Here is a 12,273-nt window from a genome sequence, read left to right on the forward strand (position 1 = left end):
GTGGGTGGGAAGGCTGCCCACTCTGAAATCTCACCGTGGGCTTTCAGTCCAAAACCAAAGGACATCAGTAAATCGACACAAAAGCATTACAGTCATATTCTTTAGACTTACACACCATGTGAAATAAAAGCTCTGTAGGTATGTATGTGTGCACCTATATTTAGCCATCTTGTAAGACTGAAGTAGGACACTACCAATTTAAACTCCACTAGAGTTTTTGGCCACACTCACTGTATCTGTTCTCATCTGCATAAGTGCAAAGCTTGGGTAATACCTGCCTGTCAGCAGGGTTTACTGTAGGTAATAGCACTACCACAATTTTGATAGCTAACCCAACACAGAATCATGATACTACCCAGCACCACGAAACCACTAAGTATATAGGACAAGGATCAATTATGATTTCAAGGAGCCTTGGGTCTAATCCAGGATCTCCCTCTCATTTCTAGCCCTCTTTCCAACTGCTCTGATTTTGCCAAGAGCCAGAACCATACTGCTCACATTCACAATACCTGTAATTCACATTGGTGGTACAGCTAAAAATTCTCCTTTTTCTCCCACTTCACTGGAAGTCAGGCTATCTAGCTCAACCCTCTCCCTCACCCATTCCCAGACTTCTCAAGCACAGGAGCTCAGCTCTGTTTTTCCTCTTTTACTGGGCATAACAGGCAGCTGAGTGAACGTGGAAGCATGAGCTAACTACAGCCCTCCCACTGCTCTGTGCTGAAGTGCTGTGAAAACACCACAGCTGATTCTGCAGAGAACCAGGCTTCCCATACTTGGTTGAACAGAAGCTTAGTTTCACAAATATTTTATGAGTATCAGCACCTAGTAAGCTTAAAACTCTGCACTTAGGAAATGCATCTGGGAAAATATAATTCAAGAGTGCAGGACAGGCTGTGATCTGCTTGGCTGGGGAGCAGCTCAGGGACCTTGGTGTCCCGGTGAACCATGAGCTGAACAGTGTGCTGCTGTAGCAATAAAAAAATAAAGCCAGCAGGATGCTGGGTTGCATCAGCAAGGACATCACTAGCAGAGATAAGTAATTATCATGTTCAGTGCTTGTCAGGCTACACCTGGAATACTGTGCTCAGTTTTGGTCCCTGCAATACAAAAGAGATGTGGACAATCTGGAGGGGGTGAAGGGAAGGGCTACAAAGATGATCCAAGGCCTGGTAAGCCTGCCATGTCTGAGAGAAGTGGGTTTGTTCAGACTTGAGAAGAGAAGGCTTAAAGGAGACTTTATCACTTTGTTCCAGTATTTAAAAAGTGGCTACAGAGATGGAGACACCCTTTTTACAGAGTCACATGAACCATATGAGGGCTACTGGGTACGGGTTACTCTTGGAGAAATTCCAGTTGGAGACAAGAGGAAAATTTTTCCCATTGAGAACAATCAGCCATTGGAATAATCTGCCCAGGGAAGTGGTAGATTCCCCACCACTGGACAGTTTTAAGATTTGGCCGTACAGGGTGCTGAGACATCTTGTCTAGACCATGCTCTTGCCAAGAAAGGTTTGACCAGATGATTCCAGAAATCCCTTTCCATCTGCTATTTTATGAACCTATGAAATCACAGTATTGGCAACATGACAATATATTGCCCATGGCCCAGGATTTGTTTCAAATCTGTACCAGTTTTCATTGGAGTCTTGACTGCTACATTATAATGACTCAAGTAATAGCTCATGCCCATTACAACAATGAACTCTAGGCTACACTTGAGCCATAATGCTTGCTTTTGATGGTAAGAATATGACTTACAGATGAAAGATGAAGATCAGGCCATATGAAAGTAAATGTCAGGAATACTTAGTAAAAATACTGAAGATCTGATCCGAATACTGACTGTATTGTCAGTAAAGGCACTATCATAACTAGGTGTTGGCAATACTTTATTTCTCCTGGATAGGCTACTGGATGGGACGGAGGATGCATAGAAATAGCACAAATATGAACATTGCTAGACCCTTGAACAAACCGCTTTAGTGGAGCAATGCGTCCATGTAAGTCTGAATACAGTGGCAGAGGAAAATAGACATCTAAAGGCTGCATCAGCAATTCCTATTCCAGTGTTCACACCTGCAAAACTTTGGCTGTAACTATTCTTAAAACCAAGCACTTATTTTAAACCAAATAAAATCAACATATCAGGACAAAAAAACTACCATCTTCTATTAAGAAGCTGACATCAACTCACCCCAGGAAAAACATTACAGTGCACCTTCCATTTTACAAAAAACAGCAGATCATTGGAGCATGATTATTTTCTTCATTAGATTTTGGTATTACCAAATGCGAAACTCTCACTCACTGAGTTGCGTCATGCACTACATAAACTGCAAAAGTAGGCTGTAGCTATAAACCTAAAACTATACTATACTATTACTAAATGATCCATTGTACCCTGGAACTGCTGGCAAGACAATAGTTTGATTCTACTTACTGACCAGCCCATGACTAGCTATGACTTACCAAAACAAAACCCCTAGGTCTTTGTCTCTCCTGAGTTACGTAGGTGTCTTCTGAATACAGGAACTTCTGAATACGACTTTTTGCTATAATAAGCCACTTTGAAAGCCCAGGTGCAGTCCAAGCAAGTATTCACACCCCTGGTGCCAATCCCATCGACTGCTGGACTGCAACTTTTGAAGAAAAGATCCTCTTCTGTGTTTGTTACCGTGGCTGTTTTACAAGAAGTACTTCTATGCAGTTAACATAATACAGCTAAGGTTTAGCCCTAATTTGATGTTGTATAATTGTTACATGGCTTGCACATGCTATATAACAATTATAAAAATCTATCAAAATATATTAACAATTTCACAGCCTCCTCTATAAAAATCAATTATTTGCATATTAATTAAGCATAAGCACTTTCTAGCTGCTAAGAAGAGCTCTAAGGAATGAACATAATGCCCAAGCCCTAGGTGGAGGGAAACTATGAAACATATAGATTAGATTTCTTTCAAATTTATTTTGTATGTCCTACAGCTGTCATCTCTGTGCTTTTTAATAGATCTTAAATTTCCACATCTTTTCCCCACACAACCATCTGATGTTTAACTGAGGACAAAGAAGTCAGCATTAGGTAGCTTCCTAGGTTCAGCATTAAGTTTTACAACAGTCTTCTCCAAAACCTACAGTTTTTCTACTGTCCATGTTACAAATAAATTATACTCTCTTTCTCCCAAATTCTCAAAAGCTACCTTTAAATGGAGGTCCAAGGTGTTCCATAGATTTTACACTTTCAGATCAGAGAAGGGGAAAATCCCACTTTTGGCTACTGAGTCTATTCTGGATATGCACAGATGGAGTGAAACTGTGGTATAACTGATAAGAAAAGTTAATCACTAGATAGAAATTGGTTGGAAAATAGATTTAAATGGCAGAGCAATATAACTCGCCTTATTTGGTTGCCACTGGCAATGCAACAAAAGTAGCACTCCTGAGATGCAGAGGAGATGTTTATAGCAGGAAAACAACACAGAGACAGACATGCTGAGGTCTCTTTATCTGATAACTTTGTGGTAATTGCCTTTCATGCCCTGTGGCATGTGGAATGCGCTAATTTGGCATTCAGTGAGTATAGCAAAGAGTAATGCAAACAAAAAAGAGTCAAACTCTACCCTGCTTTACCTTACAAAATTACCAAGGCACAGCAGTACTGGCATCATCACAAAGTCTAAGGTAGGCACTTTTACGAGCCAACATCATCCTCTTCCTAGAGTCCAGTCTCATTTTCATCAATGTACGTGACTGATTTCATCAGCTCTTTCTAAGCAAGTCTGCTGTGAGGTCTAGTTCTATTTTCTGGCTGAGATTTTGCCCTTGGTTTGAACCCCAGCTGATTGGTTATAGGAATTTCTTCCTCTTTTCCAACTGTCCATTGATGTCTCCTATACTGAAGGTAGGGAATTTTGAAAAACCTTGATTCTGTTTCTACCAGAATCAACAGGAATTTTGCCTCTGATTTTAAAGGGTTTTGAACTTGCCTCTGTTGCTCTTTCCTCTCTCTCCACCAGCAACTGCATAGAAGCAAAGTCATCAGTATTGCTGAGCATAGCTCAGTTCCCAGGCACCTTCTTCTGTCAAACAGGTTTTTTAAATATTCTAATTTACATTTGGGGGTTTTCTCCTGTACTTTTTATACTGACAGTGTCTCACCTCTTAAAAACCACATACAGCTGTGAGTATATGTGTTCCCTCTTTCTCATAATAGCTGACCCCAGAGACAACAAGCCTTTATTACAAACTGCAAGGAAGAATGCACAACACTATGCTCTACCTGACACATCTGCAGCTCCTCCACATCTGCTTTACAGTCACTCATTCAGCATCCAGACTCATCACTTCACATAGTTTAATTGTGGAAGAGTAGCAAGGACAAGAAGAATGAAAGAATAATAGACAAAGGTACACATAAAGTCAGACAGAAATACACAAATGTGTATTTTTTATTATTTGTTGTTCATAATCTGGTCACAGCCCTCATCACCAGCCCCACCAAGAAAAATCTTATCTTATACTTACTGTTTCACACACACAGTGGTCTCTTTCACAAAGATTAGGCAGCAGATACCAGTGAGACTTTGCACTAGTAAGTCACTGAGGAAAAGTTAGTAATACATTGATTCTTTACATCCTTGTTAATTTTCTAATAGAAGCCAGGATTCAACCCTACAGAAGATAAATTCAGTTCCCCTAGCATTCAATACAACTTGTTCACATTTTTGTAGGGGATGAGTTGTATGCAGAGGGTTTGGTGGTTATGGTTACAGCAAATCAAGTAAGATGCAACAGATGCAATGAGAAATGGTTGGAAAGCAGCAAAGATAAAGTGCAAGGTCTAAATGCCAGGTTTGCATGTACGCCAGCTGCTCTGCAGCTCGGGAGAGGCAGGCAAACAAATACTTACCAGGTTTAATTTCCAGCAGCTTCAGCCTGGAATCCTCAGGGGGATGCAAACGCCTCTTTTTGCGCCAGCAACGTGCTGGGTATGTGTACAGCTGACCTGGGGCCAGGCCTGAAGATTAAAGGCAAAAAATTAATCACATTTCAGTTTGTAAACCACAAGCACCATCTCTAGCATCTTTGTTCTTGCCCTTCCAGCATCTCCTTGTTCGAGGGTTCAACCTGCAAATCATGAGGCAGAGCTACACACTCAAGGCATCCAGTGCTCCTGAGGCTCTTCAGCAGCTCTTGGGATCAGGCCTACAGAGAATCTAGGTCTCACTTAGACACTTCACTCAGCTCACTGAAACCAGAGCTGCACATAAATAATTTGTGATTTCTTCAGGGTAAATAGAATTTCAGACTCTCCTGGGTCACAAGGGCGATGCCTCCTCCACAGGCAGAGAAAGCCCCTGGAGAGAGAAGAGATGAAGTTCTGGCATGCAAATCTTGAGGCCCTGATGCACAGAGCAGGTCAGGAAATTTGTGTCTTCGAAACGGGAGCAAACTAAGACCCAAGAGGTCTGACTCTGTATTTTTGTTTACATTCTGGACTTCTGTTTGAATACTAATTCTTCATTTTGACTCTTACTTCCTCATGCAAATATTCTGAATGAGAGAGGACATACACCAATAATGCTTATATCACAGCATATTCCCTTAAATCACATTTGGCATCACTGGCTTTTGAGCTGCCCTGGCTCTCCTGACAGACACCCTTCAGCCAATATTCAAGCTGTACTTTTCTCGCCTGCATTCAGGACACAGCAGGGCTTTCTGAATACATCACTGCTAGGGGCACAGAAGCACACTGACAAGTGCTTCTAAGTATCCTCAACTGCCCCAGATAGTCATGACACACAGAAATACCCAGCAAGAAAAGTTGGAGGAATTTCATTCTCTCCTCTGCTTTTCCTGCCCTCTATGTCCACCAGTTCTGGTTTGGCTCCTCTGCCCTTCTGCTGTTCCTGTTGTCTTGAAGGGGCTACAAAGCATGACTTCAATTCCAGACTCATTGTCCTCAAAAATCAGGCAAGACCACATAAGAGAGAGAATAGGAGTGGTGTTGCTATATCTGAAATTGTACTGACAGTGAACAGCTGGACAGCATCAAGGGGGTGCCAGTAAAGCAGAACAGCTCAAGGACAGGAGGATGGCCCAAGAGTTCTCTCCTCTCTTCTGAAGCAGCCAGGAGAGAATACCAGCTTGGGAACAAAAGCAACTCACCAGACCAAATGAGGACAAAAAAAAACCCCAACTATCCTCTTACTTGGGGGTTGAGAGGAAAAGACAGTAATACAATTCACCTTGAAGGAATGTGCTCATCACATTCTGCAGGTGAGACCTTATTTCCTTAAATATTTCAGCTGTTGGGCATGTCAGTTCAGACCCCAGCACTTTCCACCAACTTCCAAGGCCTTGGAGCATCTACGGCATACTGCCTGAGTATGGCTAAATGATGAGTACCTGCAGAGATTCTGGCTGTTTCAGGGCACAGAATGCTATTTGACTTGGACTTTTCATGCCCTTCTTTCACTGATGCTCAGAAAGCCGGGCATTGTGCACAGCCCAAGAAGAACACATTTCAGAACAGGTTGCCCAGGACCAGTTTGGAAATAAAAAATGGGAATAACTAGCACTTATACAGTGTTTGGACACCCTTCTTCATGCCACTTTGCAAACATTAACCCCTGCAAACAATTGCTATAATGACAAGGTGGATTGTGCCTGGCTCCGATGTGAGTAATTAAAGAGGTGGAGGCAAGAAGCCCCACCCTTTCTCAGCAGGTTCTGTGCAAGGACTTGAAGACAACACTGAAATGGCAATTACCAGATCAAAGCAATAGGACAGAAAATCAGCCCTCCATTGCACTGGCCTCCACAGAGGAGCCATTTGAAGGAATAATTACCACAGCTTTTGTCCCAGACAGAGAGGAGCAAAGATCTACTAGTCTGGGGGGAATTTCTACTAGTTTAGGCACCCCTATAAAAAAGAGCCGTTCTGGATTCAGCCAGGACAGCAAAAGCCAACTACACATGCTGAAAGCCCAACTAGAAACTTGAAAGGAGAATTGAGAGAGCCTCTTCCTTAGAGGGGGGCAGGCAGATCAATTAGAAAGAGATGATCCAACATCCACCTCTGCAACCCTACAGGTAAGCCCTCTGTTGCTACTCGAAGCATGCCTGTTCATTAATATGCCATCCACTGAACTTAAAACACATACCAGACTTTCACTTCATTCAACCCACCAATGCTACCTTCATTTCTCTGCCCTGTTCCTCATCTGTCTCTGTGCTGGCTCACATGAATTGGAGATGGTACACAAAGGAGAGACAACAAGGAAAGGGTCAGTTCTGAATGCTCTGAATGTAGCTCCTTCACAGGCAACCCTGCAGTGAAGATAGAAATAATGCATATCACCATCTTCAGCCCTCTGTGGGTTGTCTCTCTCTCTGGTACCTTATAGGGCAACCAGAGAAGGTTCCAACCATTTGCTTACAGAGGAAATAGCAGAACCTGCAGTGAGTTATGTTGTTTATCTCATTAGTGTAGGAGAGTCATAACTCAAAGCTTGTGTGAAAGGCCAGTGGAGGAGGGGAAAAGGAGGGAGTTATGTGCAGTATTGTGTGAAATTAACCCTGAACTGTTTATCATGAGATGTAGATTTCTGAGTCCTTTAACAAAGAGAACAGCAAGAACTCAGGTTAATATGCTGAGTTCCTGAGTCTTCTCTGTTTTTCAAGTTTGTGTAAGTGAAAAGAGCTCCTGGAGCTTTGCCATTTGTCTTTATCTAGTTTTTCAGGTTAGGGATAGTAAATGGTAGTGAGCACAGCACATAAGACAGACACCGGGAGGGCTGGCAGAGAATTTTCAGAGTCCTTTAGTATGGGCACAAGCACATTGTGTACAGCCCAAAACCAGGCATGCTAAAACTGTAGAAGGCTCCCTTGACTCACCATAATACTACAAGAAATAGATTACAGAAAGACACTCAGGGGAGCACTAAATGGGCTAATAAAAATCAAGAACGAGAAAAGCAAATATGAGGGAGGAGGGTTGGTTCATTTCACACTGATTATTCTAATTCAAAACAAAGTCATCAGATTTGGTGGCCCATGCAGATGCAGGAGGCTTCTTTCACTTGATACTCTCTGTGAAGAATGTTCCACCATTAGTCTCTGGTGCAGACCTGCAGGAGAAAGGTCACCTATCCCCTTCTGCAGGGGCAGCTGCCAAACAGTTCACTATCAGAAGTGAGGAAGGAAAGATTTTCAGAATGAATTTGCTCAAAGTAGTCCACAAAGCTTGTGGCTGAGAAAGGCAAAGAATTTAGACATCTTAGTTCCTGGTGTGATGCTGTAACACGGTTATGATGATTCCTTCTGCACGTGTACAAATGCCAATGAGACCCACACAGGATGTTCTGTGTCTGTCTTTGTGGAAGATGCTGTTGACAAGACATTACTCATGAACACAGTGGATGTATAGCTGTGTGTGTGTATATATATATATATATGTATCTTCTGACTGTGTTCAGAAGGGTGGGAAGGGGAAGGGGAAGGGAAGTTTATGCAAAGCATAATCAATTATGATTAGAGAATTTTCAGCTGAAACAAAACACTTGACTGTGGTTATGAAGCAATCTTACCAAAGAAGGGTCAGCCCAGAAGTTTAGAAAACTCCCATCTTGTGAACCACGTTCAGCCATCCTGAATTACCCCAGCAGTTTTTGTAGTTGAAATATTCTTTGGATATTTTTAACACTGTAAAAAGACCTCTTGTCTCCTGCACCAGAAGTGGCTGCATTTCATTATATAAACAGTTTTCTGGTAGTACTGCAAGACAACTGAAATCTACTTTTCATATTTTAGTAATAGGAGGAACACAAAGATCCTTCCTCTAGTGTGTCCTAGAAAGGGGAGAAGGAAAGTTTCAGCTAAGACTCAGCTAGGCACTTTTGAGAAGCATCAATTGTTTTCTTAGCCCCAGGAGCATAAAGGGATATCCTATATGTTCCTCTCACTTCATCTCCTGTAAACCAGACAGTGGAGGAGATTAGAGCAGGCTTCACCTTCACATAATTTCAGATCTAGAATTTGAGGGGGTGGAGGGTGAAGGTGGGAGGGTGTAAATATTGTTTAGAGAACTGGCACATATTTATGCACATGTGTGCTTGTTATACTTCCAGTGCCCATGTACTCCAGGTCTCTTCCTGCCTGGATTCTCTGGGCTGCACTAAAGAAGGGGGAAAAAAGAAGTTAGAAATACATTTTGGTGCTGTTAAAAATCCTTTCCCTGAGCTAATTATTGGTCAGATACTGAGCTACAACATAGCCAAATTCCCCTTGGGGCTCAGAAGGACTTCTGTCTGAGCGACATCTCAGTCTTTGGTGACTGGTGACTGTCCTTTGCCTTTCAAAAAGGGATTTCAGATGGATTTCGTCTAACAAAGGAACAACTGACCAAAGTCTACAAAAATAACAGTGCTCTTTTCCCTTGAGCTTCCCTGAGCTGTGGAGCAGGCATTAGCCAAAGCTCCTTAAGGAAATGTACCAACTTCTTTCTGTACCCAAGGGAACCACAGCTCCAGAACTGATATCCAAGTTAACCTATCCAAAGCAGAACCAGGATTTATAGGTATATTTCTAACCATTAGAACAACATTCATTCAATTAATGGACTCTCCTATATTTTACTTCAGTTTTATATCCTTCCTAATATAGTTCCTTATTTTCAGCATTCATCTGAAAAACTCCCACCTCCATCTTGGAGGTAATTCCAGTCCTTCTTAGAGCAGAGTATTGAGTCTTCTGCTACAGACTGGGATTGATAGCATGAAAAGAGCTACAATGATGCAGCCTTAGAAACTACCATGTCAGCCACCTCTTTGCATAGAGAGAGAGTAATTAGCATGAGCTCTCTGCAGTTACCAAAGGAAATCCCCTGCAGGCACAGAGGTTTAGGCAGTTTCTCTTCTGTGTGGCCTGTAGCAGGTTTGAGCTCCTATTAATTAAACCCCAAGAGGGCTCAGTGGCCAGCCCTCCGTACATGCATGTGCATACAGAGACACAGCACTACCAACCTGGTCCCCTGTGCCTCTTCTCCATCCAGATGTAGCAGTTGTTCTGAGCCACCCCAGTCTGCGAATCCAGGAAGGGCAGGCGGACGCTGCGCTCGGCACAGAGCCGAGAGTTGTAGCTGCGACAGTGCTCAATCGCCTCTTTGTAGAACTGGTCCCCGAGGCTGCCAAGAGAGACAGGGCACAGTGAGAACGATTGCGCTGCCCCCTCCAACAAGAGTAGGAAAAGGGGACGTGAGGTTGCTTTGAAAACGGACAAACAGAAGAACTTTGCCTGGACAGATGCAAATGTTGGTGACACGAGACACCGATGAAGCAGATCATGCAGAAAGTGATGTCAAATTCATCAAAAGATCAGGCTGTCAGGAACCAGACACAGATCTTTTCAGTAGCAGCGTGGCTACTGAATGAGCAAATGATGCAATCACACTGCCCCATGACCCGGGGTCAGGCCCATGTACACCACAGTGAAATCATTTGATTGTTTCTCTTTCCCTGTAGTTTGTCCAGCCAATTCAGCAAACCAGTCATTTCAAACCCATGTTACAGCAACTGCTGCAGTATGTTTTAGGCAACCAGAAAGCCAACCAAGTTTAGAAGAACTTTGCTCCAGCATTTCTGGTGCCAAAGAGCCCATAAGAGCAAAGAACATTGGTTCTCTTATTGTGTGCTTCTGAGGCATGAAAACACACCCCTGAATAACTAGAGCCATATCTGCAGACTAGATGTTTTGTCATAAGCCTTCCAGAGTTTTCCACAGTGAAGCCTGAGGTGCCAGGAGCAGCAGGCTACAGCAGCGACCAGTCAGATCCAGCATGGCAAATGCTGCTTTTCTCTGGAGCCCAGTGGGAATAACAGTTCTAAAGACAATGTCACTTACTTCATAAATAACTGTTTGTTCAAAAATTTTGTAGAATCTTCATCCTCCCTTGAGATAGGTTTAAAAACTCTGCCTGCTGGAGATTACCAAAATCCTCCCTCCAAATTTTTCTAAACAGGGAAAAGCATCAAAGTAAAGCTACCCTGAGGACACAAAGCAGCTGTCATGCTGGAGCATTGCAAAGTAGGTGGGCCACACTGCTGAACCTCATTCTTGATCTATTGTCAAGGTGAAATTCACTCGTGACACGAATAGCTAGGAAAGCTACCTGTTAGGGGTAAGTTCATTAGAAAACAGGAGCAGAGTGATAGATGGCATAACTTGCTCTGACTCTGATATTCATTAGTGTGCACAAAGAGTATAGCACATAGAGCAAGTGAGCCAAAGGGATGCATGCACAGAGATAAAAGGAGCTCCCTTTTCTGTTCTATTAGTTTTTTCTGTAGGCACAACTGGCATTTTAAAATTTTGCACACCTCTGAACGTCAAATCAGTGCAAATTGCTCTGTTTTGCCATCTGTATCTTTTTGTGACTCACATCTTTTAAGTGACTCCTCAGTTGTATCTTATGATTTACATGGAAGTCAGGCACTTCTGATCTTGGCCATACTGGACCAATATCCTGTCACTGACAGGGGCCATAAGCAGAGGCTTAGGGAAGAACAAAAATACAGCAAATACCAAGGGAGGCACCTCGAGTTCTCCCTTCTCAATTCTGATGAGCAGAACTCAATTTACCCAAGTCTCAGGTTATCAAATGATGGGGAGCTCAGAACATCCTTTTCCTACAGAGACTTCCTAAGGGGTTTTTAGAGGTTTTGTGCAGCAGTGAACATCTGTGTGAACATTGTGCCTCACGAACCTGTCCTCCCCCTGCTGACCACCAGCTCCTGGGCAGCTGCCAGCACAGGGATATGTGGAGGGCAGCTGAAGGAGAGAGCTCCCTGGGCTGTGCAAGCGAGTGGAGGGTACAGCATGGGCAGAGCTTGCACAGCAGGATCCCTCCGGACACTGAATCCCCTGCAATGACCTCAAACGCCCTTTTCCATAAAAAGGCAGGGGGGAAGGGAAGGGGAGCAGGGGAGAAAGAAAAGATAAGCTGCTCTACTATACAAAGAATGTGACTAGGAAGAAATGAAATCTTATTAAAAGCTGTAATTAAAGTTGTACACTTGTGTAATCAAAGTCAGTAACAAGGAGACCCCAGTTGATCAAAGATTAACAGCTCTTTCCACAAACACTTGAGCTTCCTCAGAGCTATGTCAGATTCCTTCTATATTAAACCAGAGATGCTCTCTAACTAAGGAGTTTACTGGAAATAAATAGGCATAGCTATGTGACAAAAAACTGCCACCACTG

At 42.9% G+C, this 12,273-nt stretch overlaps 1 protein-coding gene across 10 annotated transcripts in view; it reads right to left on the bottom strand.

Annotated features, from left to right (window-relative positions):
- Nucleotides 1-12,273, bottom strand: part of DPF3 (double PHD fingers 3) — a 189,372-nt gene that overhangs the window by 89,651 nt on the left and 87,448 nt on the right. For all 10 annotated transcript variants that reach the window (XR_012580823.1, XR_012580822.1, XR_012580820.1 and 7 more), the window contains exons 2-3: nt 10,038-10,198; nt 4,919-5,026 (exon numbers count right to left, since the gene is read on the bottom strand). Coding sequence is in view for 7 of the 10 variants with exons in the window: in XM_005479962.4 (XP_005480019.3) it covers nt 4,919-5,026; nt 10,038-10,198 (269 nt within the window). In the remaining 3 variants the exon portion in view is untranslated. The remainder of the gene's footprint in view (nt 1-4,918; nt 5,027-10,037; nt 10,199-12,273) is intronic.

This window comes from Zonotrichia albicollis, chromosome 6 (genome assembly GCF_047830755.1).
Source record: "Zonotrichia albicollis isolate bZonAlb1 chromosome 6, bZonAlb1.hap1, whole genome shotgun sequence".
Taxonomy (NCBI): Eukaryota; Metazoa; Chordata; class Aves; order Passeriformes; family Passerellidae; genus Zonotrichia; species Zonotrichia albicollis.